At 40.9% G+C, this 17,625-nt stretch overlaps 2 protein-coding genes across 2 annotated transcripts; both read right to left on the minus strand.

The window, feature by feature from the left end:
- Positions 1 to 737: 737 nt before the first annotated feature.
- On the minus strand, positions 738 to 1,178 carry BJ212DRAFT_1486131 (uncharacterized protein; the record flags this gene model as incomplete). The annotated part of the gene is made up of 2 exons (XM_041341080.1): positions 738 to 1,034; positions 1,086 to 1,178. 2 exons carry the CDS (start codon positions 1,176 to 1,178, stop codon positions 738 to 740), a joined length of 390 nt encoding a protein of 129 aa, XP_041187581.1.
- A 791-nt stretch (positions 1,179 to 1,969) lies between these two features.
- On the minus strand, positions 1,970 to 3,992 carry BJ212DRAFT_1303855 (uncharacterized protein; the record flags this gene model as incomplete). Its single annotated transcript, XM_041333500.1, has 9 exons — positions 1,970 to 2,020; positions 2,323 to 2,459; positions 2,514 to 2,654; positions 2,718 to 2,733; positions 2,813 to 2,859; positions 3,494 to 3,506; positions 3,740 to 3,799; positions 3,853 to 3,893; positions 3,923 to 3,992. The coding sequence occupies 9 exons, from the start codon at positions 3,990 to 3,992 to the stop codon at positions 1,970 to 1,972; spliced, it is 576 nt and encodes a 191-aa protein (XP_041187582.1).
- Positions 3,993 to 17,625: the final 13,633 nt, after the last annotated feature.

Genomic DNA, 17,625 nt, shown 5'->3' on the forward strand with positions numbered 1-17,625 from the left:
GGTGTGGGCTGACAGTGCCTATCCATTGGAGCCATGGTGCATTGCCTCTTTTAAGAAGCCTTGCAATGCGCAGTTGACAAAGAACCAGAAGTCATTTAATTATCACCTCTCTAAGGGATGTTTTTTTTGAAGGGTCATATTTTAATAAATTGATTTTATTTATTTAGATCCGTGTTTGTGTTGAACACACATTTGCTGTTCTAAAGGGATGATTCCAGTCCCTTCGAGAGCTCATGTTCAGGATCCAGGCTGAGAAAGACCTTGATTTTGCTATACAGTGGATCAAGTATTGCATCATTCTGCACAACATGATTATTTGCTTTGAAATTGAGCATCGCAAGAAGGATGAAACATACAAGAGTTCTCTAAAGTGGGCCATGGAGAGGGGGAATATTTTATTGATCAAGAGATTAAGAGTCCAGATGGTAATGAAGTAGTTGGTGACAGGTCATATGAAGGCACTTCAGGTCAAGCTGCTCATACAAGGCTGATGGATGTACTCTTTGACAGTCCTCACTCAGGTGTATAATGTAGGGAAGGATGATAACCAACCACAATGCTTATTTGAACATGTACTACTACCAATACACCTGTACAACAAATGTATATACCTATGTAACATGAATGAAAGTAGCACAAGACATACAACATGCACATATTCAATTGAACAAATGAGTAACAACAAATGATGACAATGACAGTCATGATGGATAATGGTGACAACATGATGGAACAACTCATCCAGTTCCTCCATCTGATGCAGCCTTGGAAGACTGCATCATTTGGTGGAACTGGATCTTGAGGCAGAGGGTTTCTGCTTCCTTGTCAAGCACCAAGGAATGTGCTTGGTGGACCCAAATATCTGTCTCATGAAGCCAAATCTCAGCATCTTTGGCCTCTTGCAGGCACTGATGGCTGACCATGGCTTGGGATACTTTGTACTCCCAGGTAGTATGAAGCCAGTCATATTTCTTCACATCACAATTGTGCTCACTTTTGACTTCAAGCTTGGCAATGTAGCATTGATGTCTGCCCTTGTGGCATGACATCACACTAGAGTGCAAGCTCTCAATTTTGTCTCTCACCTGCTTCACCTGCTGTGACACGTCTGACTTAGCCATTTTCTTCTTCAAGCTGCTGGCACTATTTGGAAGTGATGTCTGAGGTGTTGGGGACATATGGTACTCCAATAATGAAATGGTGTTGTGTGAGTTTCAAAAGTTAATTTAATCAACACTAATATATTTAAAGCACCACAACTACTCATTCCCTAGATGCCTTTTTATGCACTGCAGCTGCTGCCTTAGTTCTTTGCACCTGAGTTTGGCATTCTTGCTGACTTCCCTCATGCATTCAAGATGCTGCTCCACCTTTCTGACATCTACCTCCAAATATTGCCTCTTCTTTGATTAATCTTTCTCTTCCTCCTGGCACTCACATCCATGTTGTTCAGCCATTTTCCCAGCAGTATCACATCACTTGAAGAATCACATGAACTTCCATGTGAATATGGAGGATTTTTATTTTGGATGACTGTGATATGATCACTTTTGGATTCTAAAAATTGGCAACATTGGGTAAAAATAAACATATAATTTGTGCACTGCTCATGGCAGGTGACACAAGCTTCATCTGGCTGACCTATGCAGGAGGCATAACCAGGGTCTCTTACTGTGTGTACTGGGGATGGCTGCATCTTCAAATGTTAAGCTAAGTGACTAACAGATTATCATGGCAGAGTTAAGTGAGTGATGACCTTGATTGATTAGCATGGGCAAATAATTTATAGTGGTGTTCAAATATGGATGTAGGCATAATGGTAATTTTAGATGCATTCTGTGGCCACTTCACCCAAGAGTAACAATGCCCTGTTAAATGTACATTCACTGGAAATTCCTGTTGAAGTGGACTGTAAGTCACTTTGTCAAGAGATATTCAGCCACAACATGCATCAGGAGTTAACAAATTATTATCCCCCCTGGTTATTCCAGCATTGTAAGATATTTACATGTAAGAAGGTCTGACAATATACCAATGATGTCACATTACATGCAAAGATCAATATACTTGACTGTGCTGTGCAACAAAAATAACATCTGGCCTCAGTGCATAAGGGAGTCCAAGAGATATAAGGTAACAGTAAGCATTGTATCTAGTTATGTGCATCACACAATGTATCTACTAGTCCACAAGGCATCTCTTCAGATATTTCAACTCATGCTTCAATTCTATACAGACTTCTTCAGCCCTGCAGTGTATGTCCTGCATTTCAGCCAGATGCTGCTTAATGTCCTTCAACTTTGTCTCCAGTCTCACACATACCCTCTTGTCTAGCAGCTTGTTGACCCAGCAAGATGACTGCTTATCCAAAGTGATAACTTCATTAGAGAAGTCAGAATATTGAGACTCTGAGTCAGATTCATCATCAGAGTACAGATCTTGCACCTCTTTCTTAACAACTGAGCCATGTATTTGTGACTGTAGAATTGAAACATAAGGAAACAAGAGCTTACCATTGCTATACCTGTTCTGGCAGGCTATACATGCTTCACCCATCATGGATTGACATCTTATGTTCCTGCTTGTGCAGTATTCATAGCCTGGATATCTTATGCCAACCACCCTCATGATAGCAAAAATATATGGCTTAGGGCCTACAATTACAATTTGTGATTAATGTTAGAGGATAGAATGTCAGAGGTGCAGCAATTGCTTACCTGGCAACAACGAATACTACTTATAGTATCTCTTATATGATAATTCAGGATAAGACACATAGCATGGTTTGTTCTCAGCCATGTATAATTTATACCTGGGGGCTCTCCATGTTAATGAAGTGATTTGACTCATAGATGAATGCTAGGAAAGGATGAGTTGAAATGTTATGTGACAGAGATAGAAAATAATAATATAGTTCTTGAATGCCCAAATAGGCCAGACAATACTAAATGTCTACTCAGCAGTTATTCCAAAATAGGTGGATCATGAGTGGTCAGCCACAGATGCTCAGATGTCACAATCACTGTGGGAATACTTGGTGCCTATAGTAGAGAAAGGTGACTATTTGACCCTCAATCCAGAGGTGGGCTAAGTAAGCAATATGTGTGAGGGTGGAATGGCTGTCCTAGCACCTAACCCAATATAATAACCATGTCTGAATACTAGTCATTTGAATCTGTGTTGGATCTGAATATTAGAGTGAGCTTGTTCTAATCTGCTTCTGATCAATTATTAGGAAATTAAGATATAATGTCTATGATGCTTCTGAGGATTGCTGTTCCTCATGGCATGCTACCCTGGGTAGTAATTGATCACTCCTGGGCCCTTGCTCACCTCCCTTACCTCCTTTCAGCACTAATATTTGCAACTATTCAATGTTGCCCCAGTAGTGTAGTAGCAAATGTGGTTTAAAGTGCTGGAGCAATATATCAGGACAGTCAAGAGCAGATGATTGAACCTTATCATGCCCTACCAGTTACCATTATTTACTTACTGGAGACCATGGGCTGTCACAGTGTTATGAGTATTTTTTAAATGGTTTATGATAAGAAGCATCAAAGGACATGAGCAATACATTTTGATCTACAAAGAATGAACATATCATTATCCTTGTGCAGCCTGTAGACCAGTAAATTGGAGTCTTCCCAGAGTATCATAAGAATTAACTAGGACACCTTCTAATCTCACACTGTTACAGTAACATCTGCTTGTTTAGCCTATATTCATTTTCCTCGCTCACACCCTCACTGGACTCTTTCCTCTTCTGGTGATCACCCCTTTTCTCTTTCTCTTGATCATTCTACCAACCATTCTGTTGGTTATACCTTATCCTTGGTTCATCTAATGACTCACCGATCCTATGCCCTTACTGCTTAACTGGTACTTCTTACTTACTATGGTATTCTGACTTGTCATGACTCACCATGACTCACATCCCCTTTACCCTTACCACTCAACTGGTACTTTCTACTTACTTTGGTATCTTGACTCATTGTGACTTGTTTACCATTTACCCTTACCACTAATATGGCAGACCTGCCCTGATCCCTTCCAACAGTATATATACCTTATGGGTAGCACTTGTATTCTCTAACTTGAATCTACTTGGTTCATACCGCCTACTCCTTGAGCCCTAAGTAAGCTCTCCTCTTTATCAAGTACCTTCATTGAAGCTCGTTGCTGCCAACATCCTTAGCCTTGAAAAGAGAACAATTGACAACCTTACCATCATAATTGTTGATAATTGATTATAGCACTTGCAGCTTAGATCAATTGCTGGTTGCAGCAGGCTTGGTGCAAGCCCCAATCCAAGTTCTATGTTACTGACTTGCTTCATTTGCTTGCTACAGACTTAGCCTGACTGTAACACACACCAGTCATCAAACCAATGTGTCCAGGGATAGTATATGTATGGAAGTATGAACAAAAACACCAGCACTGACAATGAGATCAGGAGCTATATCCAACTACTTATCTTATCAAATGAAAGTTCTCAGCAAGACCTGCAAATACTTGTTGAGGCATGAGGTTCACACAAGATAACTCAACAGTGCTTGATTCACCTGACCTACTCTAGATGTGTAGGTGTAGGAATCACTGGGTTGTGATGAACGAGGCGATAGCTCCACCCTTAAGAAGGTGGCCCATACAGTTGGTTGCAAAGCACAGCCATCAGTGATGTCAAGAGATGATTAGAGTGGTCATACCTTAAAGGAGTCATCATCCTTCAATCTCGGGGCATGCTATAAAACGGCAGATGGTCAGTGCTGGCAGAGTTTGTGACATGAGAATGACTGACTGGCTAATAGATGACCTCTATGGTGTGGAGAAACATAGCTTGAGACAGGGTGATATGAGATTAAATTCATTATACATTGCATTACTATCCTGTGATGCTTGTTGGGTAGGGTTAGGCTCCTATGTCCTGTTATGAATACAAAGTAATCGAAAGAAATACTGTCAAACCTATCCACACTGACTTCAGTGACTATCTAGTGGGACACAGTTGCTGGCATAAATGCAAGAGGCATGGTCTGCACAACCTCAGTTCTTCTATCTTCTGCTATAGTAAAAGGAGTTATGATAGCCTCCATGGCAAATTTTTGTACTAGGCTGTCTGGATGACATATATCACAAGAGATGCCATGAGGCTCTTCAGTGCAATGAGTTGAAAGATTGATGACATTCTTGACCATGGATAACCTCATCCAATGCTTCCAGGCAGTATTCCTTCTTTGTCTTCTATCTACAAAAAGATATGATTCTGTCAGCATCAGTGACAAAACTATGTGAGACTCTTTTCCATCTTGACCTGCATGACTCATCATTTGGTTGTTGACCACAAGTCCATATACTGACCTGAAGATCACCATGTATCAGATATTGGATCTGCCCATGCCCTGTGTGAAAGCTGTGATACATACCATTACCTTTGACTCTCCTCAGTTCCATAGGTCAATGTTGTATGCCTTGGTGCTTCCATGCTCCCATAGCTTGCTATGGTAGCTGGTACACCTGGCTTGGTATGCAAATAATTCAGTGTCACCTTGTGAGCTGAATAATATGAGCATGCATTCTTCATTGAGCAGACATTCTTTTAAAGCATGAACTAGGCCCTGTAAAGACTGCTGTGCTATAATATCAACTTAGACTTGTCCAATCTTCTTCCGGACTTCAGTCTATCTGAGTTGTCCTTTTCCATAAGGCCTAGGGATAGATTCCCTAGGTTGGAAATCCTAACCTTTGGATTTGTCCCCTATGTCTCTGTCCCAAGTCTAGGAATTGCTTCCCTAGGCTAGAGTATTGCCTTTTTGGCACTTACCCTTTCTCTGGACTTTGGTCCACCTTTTGTCTCTCTGACTCTACCTTAGGGTAGTCTACCTCTGTTTGCTTCTACATCGGACTTTGTCTGATGTAGCCCCTATTCCTTCTGGACATCCTGACTTCTGTACATTTGGATGTCCTGTTTTTCATACCTCCAGACATCCTATCCTCCATACTTCTGGACCTCCAGACCTCCAGACCTCCTATCCTCCAGACCTCCTACCCTTCTATCCTATTTCCACTAGAGGTATTACCTTGGTGTCTCTCCACTTCTTGTGCAGTAGGAACTTCTCTGAGTATTTCATGTACTCCTCTGGCACTCTCCCACACACCTCTGGAAGTCCTTCTATACTCCAATAAGAGTAGCCCCTGCAAGTCCTTCAGACTTTGTCAGACCATCATCAGACTTCATCTGAAATGAAGGGCACATACTTGGATAAGGGGCACAGCATACGAGCTGAGGCCAAGTCCCTCTGAGTTAGCTTTCCCCCCCCTTAAGCATGGTTCTTAACAATGGCAATTGATAACATCATGAAATTTGTCTATATAGACTGTGCTAAACTTTTCCCAAGGGGGGACACCAAGAGACTGTTAAGAATAGATTAGAGGCTGCAGAAGGTGAGACTGGTCTTCATCCCTAGCAAATGCCTTGGATGCACAATGTTCTATCTAAATGAACAGTATCTAAACATTGTCTGGCACACCTTTGGAGTGAGAGTAACTGTGACAATGAAGACCAGTAGCAGTGGTCTTGGCATACTGTTCTTTGAGTGGTATAATGAAAGGGCACATCACAATGTATTTTAAATTATCATCCAGCACTAAAGGAAGTTGATGAAAACCAAAGTTGTACTTTATGGGAATCTATAGAATTACATAATTTCTATAGCAGTCTATATACTGTTATAGCTGGTCATAGACTGTATAGAGAAGGGTCTTCTATATAGAGATGCAGTTTTTCCTGATGGTCCATCAGGTCAGCCACAAAAATGCACTTTGCCTTGATCAGCTTCATCATGCAATGCACTTTTGGAGCCTTTCTCTGACTCTCTGCCCCCTGTCCAACACAGTTGATCCTGTAAAATGAAGGATTTGTGGTGAATATTATGGCATCATGCCTCTGCATCCACACTCTTATGCTGCTCACACAGAGACAGTGCAGGTCCAAAAATACCTTGCATAACCCTGGCTTAAGCACTGCCTGCTGATCCACTTCCATTAACTTCATCATCCTGTGAAACTCTATAATATACCCATCTCCCTCCCACAGTGTGGACCACTGAGTGTTATTTTTATGTGATGTATCAGGGTCAGGAAATAATAATGAGCACCTGTCCACAAATGTTCTTAACCTAGGACCCATGCAACCTGGAGTTACACCTGTACTGTTATGCAGCCCAGCATTGCATGCTTCAAATGCTACTGCAGCAAGGGTGTCATTGATGCTAGTGATTGTCCAACACTTCATGGCCTCCTGAAGTGAATTCAGGTGGGGTCTGATGCCTTTAAAGACTTCAGGTGTGAGCATCAGCCACATGTGCCTTGTGAATATTACAATCAAATGCCTAACAGAAAGTGGACTATTGTATAACTTGGGTAACCATGTCCATAGTCTCATGACCATTGTAGGTAAGTTTGAAATGGCTGCTCTAAGTTGTGTTCATATTGGTGTCTGACCAAGGGGATAGTCCTCCAGTTCTGACTCATGACTTTGCCATCCATCCATTTTTCCTATCACTTTATCCCATTGAGCCTTTGCATTGATGCCCATGAGGGCTAATACATTCATGTCATTAATTTGCTGCACCTCATCTAGGCAGGTGTCACTGTCAAGGTTGAAATCTAGTAAGAAAAACTTCCCTGCTGTCTTAAGGACATTTCTATATTAAAGGAGGGTGAGGGATTCATGGATGTGAAAGTCATAAATGATAGGGGTTAATATAGTAGAGTGAAGCATGTGATTCAGCAAGCCAGTCAGTATGCCAAGATTTGGAGGATTCTTCTTGATGATGGATATCTGTGTCCTCTGAATCTCTCACACCTGTCACCTAAGCAGCTTAAACCAGATCCTGGATAGGATCCACAGGATTGGATCTGACTGCAGATATTCTTCAGCCTGCATAACTGTTAAGGTCGCACTCAAGGACTAAACAGATCCTAAGGGCTTCAGCCTCAGCTCATGCACTGTGCCCCTTATCCGAGTATTGCCCCTTATTTCAGAAGGACATGCTAACACATCCAAAGGATCAGATGAGTAGCATAGTGAATCCGGATGACCTCCAGATGTAGGATAAGTATTGTAAGGCTAACACAGATGAGTCCAGACTAGAAACTAATGGTATGGACTGTCATAGACAGAGGTGGATATGGATAGATGATAGGAATCAATCCTAAGTCTCAGAGGGTGATGAGAGTAGAGATACTTAGGTCTAGAGGACAGGAATGAGCAGAACTAAGATGATATTTGAACTCAGGTGTTACAGAGATTTACAGGAGGTTATATACTATAGGTATCTAACAGAATGATAAATCAGCAGGATCTGAGGCTATGTACAAAGCATATGGATAGTCTATTGGTAAGTAGGAATGGATGACAAATAATGAAATGGAAATGAAGCATAGGTAACAAGATTGTTCCTCCAGAAGTTCTTGACTTCTTCATCCTCAATGTCATTTTCAGTTACTCTCACTACATGTAGACCAATATATCTCCTGCATGATTTGCCGAATAGCCCATACCACATATGAGATAAGTAAAAGTCTGCCACTATCACCTCAAGCCACTCATTCAACCTGAGGGTTGCCCAGGTGTCTAACACAGCTGTCCATACAACTGGTTGGGCCATTGCACTAGCTTTGGTCATGAAGAATAAATAGGTATTTTAATGCTATGTATGATTTATTATGAACTAAGCACTCACATTGTTAAGGCTGCATACTCAAGGGGGGTCAGATCACAAGGGCTTTGCCTCAGCTTGTATGCTGTGCCTCTTTCCCAAGTATGTGTTCTTAATGTTTGGGAACTGGGCTAATTGTGGCATGGATGACCCATGTATTTGAATGCTGGATCTTCTGAGCTGGTACATCAGTCAGTAGCATTGTCACTACCTTGTTCCCTGTGCAAGAGTATAAGGGCCTGTACAGCAACAGATTATTCCCACACAACCTGGTGTGACTTTTTGGCACCTTCTTATGTCACTCATCCAAACCCTAACATAGGGGCAAAACTGTGCTGACATCATACCATGCCTCATCCAAAGGACCTGTTACATAGGCTCTGTCTCTTGCAAACTGTTGTGGCAATGATTGCACAGTTAATTATTACAATTACTGTAGCCTATATTACTCCATACCTTGACAAAGAGCCATACCATACTTCTATATTGTCTGGCTTCCCTACTCTCATCTAGAACATCCTGATCATCTTGAGACAAATTCTTGACCTGCTCAGGCTGTGGAAGACCCTCTTCATTCAGAAAATCAAGATCAGGTGACTGCTCATGGGACTCCTCCATAGCATGAAATGTGTGAGTTCCTTTTGAAGCAGTAGTGGACAAAAGAGTATTAAGTTCATCAAAGTGTGGCCATCCCTTGTTGTGAAATGGTGCAGCATCAGGGCATCTCTTGAATCAAAACTGAGATACATAGTATACTGCAGAAAAAAAATTATACCTTGACCTTTGCAGCCTGTACTGCCTCTGACATACTGTCAATGCCAGCACCAAACTCATTATCCCAAGAAAAGCCAGACTGGGCCTTGATATCAAGAATGATCTTGTACTTTTTTCATATCTGAAAATGTATGAGTTGCATCAAGAAAAGAATAAATACACTTACTGCAGCCTACTTGTTCTTGCAAGCATGAGAATCTCTTGCAACAGGTGGCACCCATCCTGCCTTTGAAACTCCTTCAGGAGGCTCAAGGAAATGAGTAGCTGCAGCTTGAAAGACTCCAATCTTGAAGTTCATTCCATCACCAGCTTCTGATCTATGTGAAGCCAGGAACTTGATCAGCCTCAAGGTGTAATCTTCAGTCCAATTGGTCTGAGTTGTACTGGTTGTCGAGATTTCAGATGGCACATTTTCTTGCACTATCAAATGAGTCTTTCCAGATGGTGGTTTCCTAGGATTTGCTGACATGGATTTTGGCTTTTGCAAGCAAGCCATATATGACAGTGAGGAGGTTCAGCATGGAGTCACACTGTATGTCACACAAAGTCACACTGGAGCTCACACTGCGGGAATAATCTGCATGAACAATTGTACAAATAATCCATCATATAATCTGTTGCTGTACAGGCTGTAAATGTTACCTTTGCATTTAAATAGGGGTTTAGCACATGTGCTCACAGTGCTGTCCAACTCACTTTCATCACCTTCCTCACTTTTGTTGTGGCTTTTCAAACTCATCAGTCTCCTCATGTACAGTGGCTCAAAAAACTGTTCGCATGTTTTGACATTTTTCACTATCTATGATATTGTGTGAGAACAAACGAATGGCTCAAGGACATGGTTATACCACATTGTAGTATGGCTTCAGGGCTTTCATTTGAGCCCTACACCGTGGGAATCGGTGGAGATATGGTGGAGATACAAGGCTTACAAAATCATGACTCATGCAGACAGTTTTTTGAGCACATATTAAAACTATATAAATCATCATTTATGACACCATAACAATCATGCCACCATTAAATAAATTATAAAGTGGTGTCATTATGTCATGGTTATATTCACCATGAAAGCCACCCCCTCTGCTCAAAGGGATAATATCCTCTCTCTTTCCTATTCTGGCCTCTCTGCTTGTCAAATTTCCTCTAGAACTGGAGTATCCAAGTCCACTGTGGCCAAGTTCATCAAAGAAAGTCACACAGACAAGGAAAACTTCTGTGAAGGGTGTCCATCCAAGCTCACCTCTACTGATAGGAGGGCTATTATTCAACATATCACTACAGGAAAGGCTGATAATGCTGTCCAGGTCACCTATTACATCAATTCCACCATCACATTCCCTGTCTCTTCACACACTGTGAGATGTGCTCAAAAAACTGTCTGCATGAGTCATGATTTTGTAAGCCTTGTATCTCCACCATATCTCCACCGATTCCCACGGTGTAGGGCTCAAATGAAAGCCCTGAAGCCATACTACAATGTGGTATAACCATGTCCTTGAGCCATTCGTTTGTTCTCACACAATATCATAGATAGTGAAAAATGTCAAAACATGTGGACAGTTTTTTGAGCCACTGTACAGTTTTCCATGACTCTATGTCTGTCAATAGTGCTCTAATATCGACAGTCACATGATCATTTTGTCCAACCATAGACACACTCTCATGTGAATGACCAGTAGCTCCTGGTATTCTCAATCCCCATGGTTCTGGATCCAGGATGTTCAATTTAATGATTTGCTGTAGAATGTCCAGTGAATTGTCATCATCCATCATATGAAGTCTGCTGTTGTGTGAATGAGGGATCACACTCTAGTAAAATTGTGATTTTATCCAGTCCAAAGGCCTTTAGAAATATCCATGTGATACAATCAATTAAACTACATCTGTGATGGATCACCTAACTGATTACTGATGCAAAAAAAAACCCTGCTGATTGTCTTGGGTCAACAGGTTGTCCTAGCATAGCTTCTGGATTTTTCAGACCTCTTAAGGTTTCAGTTCAAAGGAGTGGAACTTTTAGCATTTCACAAGCTGTGATCAGATCAGATTCATTTATGTAACACTTCCTGTGATGCTGTAAGAACAACCCTCCACACTGTTGTAGAGATTTTACTTACTGTGGGCTTGTATAGGCAGATATTACTTAGTGTTATGTTCGCACTTTTGGTGCTTATGTAATCATTATAGTTTTTACCACTTACCAGTACCAATCTGAGACTGGGAGTTATTATCATGATTTCCTATCCTCTCTGAGCACTGAGCTTAGTCCAGAAACCCTTTAGGGTTGAATAGCAGCTAGGCATAGCACATTTGACCAAACATTTAGAAGGCTACTTTCCAGTTCTCTTCTTGTTGTGTTTCCCACACCATAAGTCTAAGCATAACATTTTTTCTTGATCTGTTCATCAGGTTGACACATTTTCAGTAGCTATGCAAAAGGTCCTGCTCAATAGTACTTATTTCATTCAACCCTCAATGTCCTTTGTGGAATTTTTGCTCCCACTCAACCTTTCATGCCCTGTTATGCTTGGCATTACAAGAATATCTTGATGAAAACAAAGAGTCTTAAGTGTGAACCTATTTATGAGACATGTGAGTTAAGCAGTATATTGCAGGCCCTGGTCTGTGTAGGTCAAGTTAAAGAATACAAGCATAAGAGATAGAGGTCAAATAGGAGGATTAAAGTGAAGCTTTAATAAATGAATCAGAGATGGAAAGTAAATAGCAACTCATAAAAGAGAATGGGAATCATATGATAGAATATGATGGAATGTCTGAGAATGATTAGTAATGTGAATAAGTGAAGAGGTGAAAGGGAAAAGAGATAACCATAACATGCCCCATATAACAAAAATAATCTTCTGCTTCTCTTCAATGTACAGTGGCTCAAAAAGTGTCCCAATGTTTGTGGATTTTCATGTAATTGCTTGATTGTGAGTCAGGGTGTGGGAATATGACTAAGCTATAGGGAGATGTCAGGAAGCTCTGCTTCTTTGTGTTATCTTTGTCCACTATAGCGTGAGAATCTGATGTTATTGTGTGAATATATGGACATTTCAATCTGGTGACTCATTAGGACACTTTTTTGACTTTGAATTTGACCAATACAATCTCTATAATTACAGTACTTGGTCTTTCCTCCTGATGTTCTAATCACTTCTCCCATTCTTATAAACACACTATCTATCAATTCCTGTCATTACTCATTACCAATCTTCTCTTACGACCTTCTGGACATGTTAGTCTTGCCCTCCTGAAATAAGGGGCAATACTTGGGTAAGGGGCACAGCACACAAGCTGAGGCTGAAGCCCTTAGGATCCATTAGCTTTTGAGTATGACCTTAACAAAAATCCACAAACATTGGGACACTTTTTTGAGCCACTGTAGATTTGATTGTTAATATCCACATAAACATTGCATGCTAGCAGGAAGCCTTCAGATTTATCTCTATCTCTATCAAAGACTGATTATCATCAGTCTATTATCATCAGTCTCCTCTCAGCAGTCTTAGTTCATGTCTTCATGTCATCCACAAGTCTTTTGGATGTTTGCACTGAAGGAATCAACTACTAAGCTATGGCACTACAAGGAATACCAAATCAGAGTATATATGTGGTCACCTCAGCTCTGCCTAGGTTGCTATACTGTGCAAAGCCAAGTGCATTTGACCCAAGGGGAAGTGAGTGCAACACATCCACAGGTCGCATGAAGCATGGGAAAGTCACACATGCAAAGGTGAAGGTGTACACAGAGAGTGGTAGGGCATGTGAAGTATAGGAAAGTTGCACACTAATAGGCAAAAGTGTGCAAAGGGCCAGGAATGTAATGGGGACTAAGGGAAGATGATGACTGATACTGATGGGTGTGAGAATGACAAATGCGATGATGATAGAGTGTGATTGCCAAATGCTACTGACTGTGGCTCAAGAATGCATGCACTATGCTGAAGGATACTGAGGAATACTAACTGGGAACTAAGTGGTAGCTAACTAAGTGATAGAAAAATGTGAATGCTATCATGCAAAAGGCAACTAAGCGTGTTCCCATGATGCAGAGCTGATGCAAGTAAGGCGTGGGAATGAAGAAGGTATATATAAGTAAGGGTCCATGATGGAATGTGGTGTCATGATAAGGATAAATGTGAAAATGTACCAGTAAGACTTGCTGGACAATGGATGGATGCTATGGGTGATGAAGTGCAGGAAAGTGTGTGGGATGCGCACACAAAGTGTTGCGGGAAAGTAGCGTGCATGTCATGTGATGCACAGGAAGATCACATGTGTATAGGCTGAGTGAGGGAATGATATATGGAATGATGCCACAAGTTCATGCTGTGAACTGTATGCAGATACATCACAATATAGGGCTCTATGGGCATACGGAGGTATGAGTCTCTACAGCACACTGCCTACATGTTATTCCCATGCTTCATACACCTTTGTGCTCCATATTCTCCTGTGTGCTTTCATTGCACTTCACCAGAGTTGACCTGGTGTTACCCAGTGGATCTTTGCTTTCTTTGCTTTGACCAACACCTAGAGAGTTGGTGGACTTTCTATCACCCCAGAGTGAGAGCAATCTTTCTTTCTTTTGCTCTGCAAGCCAGCAGAGTTGTTGAACCTTTATTGGGTGGTGTTTTTTGTAGTGAATCCTTTGGACCAATCAACAGGGTCAGTTGATGTTGAAGTAAGGGCAGGTAGCATACTAGTGAGATTGTTAACTGTGCATGTATGTCAGAAGGCCACTCTATAAAACATATGAATGAAGACAACTTGCAGGACATCAAGTTCAGGCCTGTGGAAGCCATATCTTGGTATTATTATAACATGATTTTGAAATCACCAGTTGAATGATAATAATAAGATAATATAAACTGATTATTGCCCATCATATCATGTGCTGATGTAACTGTTTCATCAGCAGGTGTTGAAAGATGGGTCCTGCTATCAGAAAACTCTGGCACAATGCTTCAACAATCATCAACCCAACTTGATGATAATTGAGTATGACCACATTGATCATCATCAGATCTAACACCAGGCTCAGTGGATATGTTCTCACTCTGAGAAGGCACAGAGGATGGCTATGGCTGTTTATAAGGAACCAGGCATGATGAGTGTGATTTAGGAACAGGACATGGAACTTTGCCCAAAGGTGTCTGATTGTTAAGTTCTGTTAGATATGCAAGTAGCTGAGAACTCTCATTAGCTTGGGCAATGGGAGGAGTGATGTTGTACTTATCAGAGACATGTGTCTCCTTGGCTTTAGCTCTCTTCTTCAGGTTCTGAAATTCATAAATAATATCCTCATCTGGTTCAAGAAAGTCATTATTATAGCCCTTGAGTTGTTTCAAGTATGTGAAATGTAATTTCACAAGAGTGAATAATGGGCATGTTGTGGACTCACTGTTGTAAATTTGTCTGTGTGACAAGGAGAGAGGTCGATATTATATGCTCAAGGGCATCACATATGTAGGTGTCATTTTTAAATAGTCTTCCTTGCCTGCAAAGGCTGATTCTGTGTGTTTGTTGAGTTTACCTATGACCTCTGTGACCTCTGTCCAGGTTGAGAGTTTGCCTGCCTCATCTGGTATACACACTGTCATAGACTTGCATAGTTGGGTGAGCTTTACTTGTGCATTCTCATCTGTATTTTCAGTGCCATCAAACAGGTGATTGATGGTCTTCTAGGATGAAAATGATTTCCAAGACAAAAGCAATTGAAGTGTGCTGCATTATGATTCTATCCATACAAGGTATATCTGAATATATGTTGAGAATCCGTAACTTGTTCTCACATTATATATGACATCAACTCACTTGTATGCATATGTTGATTGATTTAGCCAGCTACATCACTAAGAACTTGTGCCTCCTGTGAAAATGAGTGCCCAACTGTAAGAGTTGAGTTGTGAACAGGATGCACAATGGCTCATTGTGCAACATGTTCTGCAAGTGCACATTCTTTTTCATGTTCCATTCCTCAAATAGTATTTTGCTTGCTATATGAACTCAGGAGTCAACAGGTGTTGTGTGATATGCCAGCAACATCTTCTTAAATATGGTAATTAACACTTCCTCCTCTATCTCTTTGTATTCATGGGCAGTGCTGTTTTAGCTAAGATATGTAGCAAATTTGTTATTCTTTGCTAATAATTTTCCTGCAGGTATATCCTCTTAGTACTACATATTGGAAATGCCTGCCAGTGCCAGTATGGATGTAGTCTATTATGACTCATGTTTGATGATGCACTGGCAACAGTAATACATACAGACAATTACTCACTACTATCATAGACTATGATGCCCTATTTGCTGATCTGCTCCAACAATCCTAGGATTACTGACATCTTATCCTACATAGTCTTTTATGCATGGAAATGCTCTTCAGTGAGTGACTTGAGTCCCCTGATCTTTTCTTATTTCTTGTCTAATGATGTCACTTCATCCTGGAAACTCTGATGGTATTTTTGCAGAGCTGCAAGTTGATGCTGTCCTGATGCAACCATGATGGCTTCCTTATCAAGGAGGTCCAGCTCAGGTACTTTGTCTGGTTCCATTTGTGAGTGAGTGTGCATTCTTAATCTGCTTGATATCACTGATTGATAGATCCGCTGATGTTTTTTTCATCACCACAATTCCTAATGTCCTGAATAATAGACCCTAAACTTCAATCTGTCTCTAATGGCAAGGAGATTGATCCATGCAACTCTAGCCCTATATTTTCCTACCTGTGTGCCTGATTTCTGTGTTTGTTTTCCAATATCATTTTCAGACACTTGTGATTTGACAGGTCTCTCATCCAAGTGAAAATGTGAGGCTGATCTGTTCTGATAGGCATTGATATTTCAAAATTTGTTAATCCTTCTTTGCTTCTTAGAGATTTTTGACTCACTCCTGTGACTGTAGTCTTTCTTCCCCCAGCATTAGCTTTGTGTTCAAATGATTGTGACTGTTTACTCCCAATCTATTATTATTGCTAAGTTAAAGTCAGGGACTGGTATGTCCCAGTACCACTATGATCCAGATCACCAGCTCAAGATTATCCTATCTCATCTTATTAATATTTACTAATATCTGATCTTCCCTGTTACAAAGTCCAAGCTACATTGGTCCATGTATATCCACACAGGCAGCAGTTTTATGAGCAGTCTCATCACCTGGTAGCCACACAGGCTACAGTTTTATGTGCAGAGATCTATACAATAGTCTAGATAGGTAATCACACAGCAGCCAGTTAGTCATTCTCATGTCACAAACTCTGCTAGCACTGACCATCTGCCTTTTAATAGTATGCCCCAAGATTGGAGGATGATCACTCCTTCAAGGTATGACTACTCTAATCATCTCTTGACATCACTAATGGGTTTAGCATCAGTAGTGTGCTTTGCAACCAACTGTATGGGCCATCTTCTCAAGGATGGAGCTACCATGTCCTTCATCATAACCCAGTGATTTCCACACCTACACATCTAGAGCAGGTCAGGTGAATCAAGCACTGTTGAGTCATTTTGTGCAGACCTCACGCCTCAACAAGTATATGCAGGTCTTGAAAAACTACTACTCTTTTTACTTCAGAAGGAAGGAACAACTCATCTTGGAAGCCAATGACAGTGATTACCTTGATATCAGATTCATATCCTTAGAGGAGTACTATCTCTTCAAGAAAGCATTCTCATTCACTTCTTACACTTATTGCTTTAAATGCTACTTGCCACAGTTAAAGAACTTTAACAGCAAGCAACTGGAGTACCATGCTATTTTCATGTACAAGAAAGGGATACCATGCCTGCTCACCGGCTTCATTTTCAGGGTAGTCTATAGCATGTTAAAATAAGAGAAGTTCAGGAAGCTGCTAATATAGGATGTTAGCAGGGAAGTAATGTTCTCAACTCTACAAGAGCTCATGACTTGGGTAGTTGAAAACATGCCAAAGAAGGGAAGTATAACAACTGCTTGGAGGTATTTCTTTGGTTTTGCAGTATCATGAAGAGAGCCATGAATGATGAATGATGAATGATGATGTGGCAGGAGACAAGTAGGTGATTACAGCTCAAAGTACAGTATTTGTAAGCAATCTTGGCAGGAGATTAGTGTTCTATGTAAGTCTTCATAACTAATGAGTTGT

Source organism: Suillus subaureus, assembly GCF_016647635.1.
Source record: "Suillus subaureus strain MN1 chromosome Unknown BJ212scaffold_49, whole genome shotgun sequence".
Taxonomy (NCBI): domain Eukaryota; kingdom Fungi; phylum Basidiomycota; class Agaricomycetes; order Boletales; family Suillaceae; genus Suillus; species Suillus subaureus.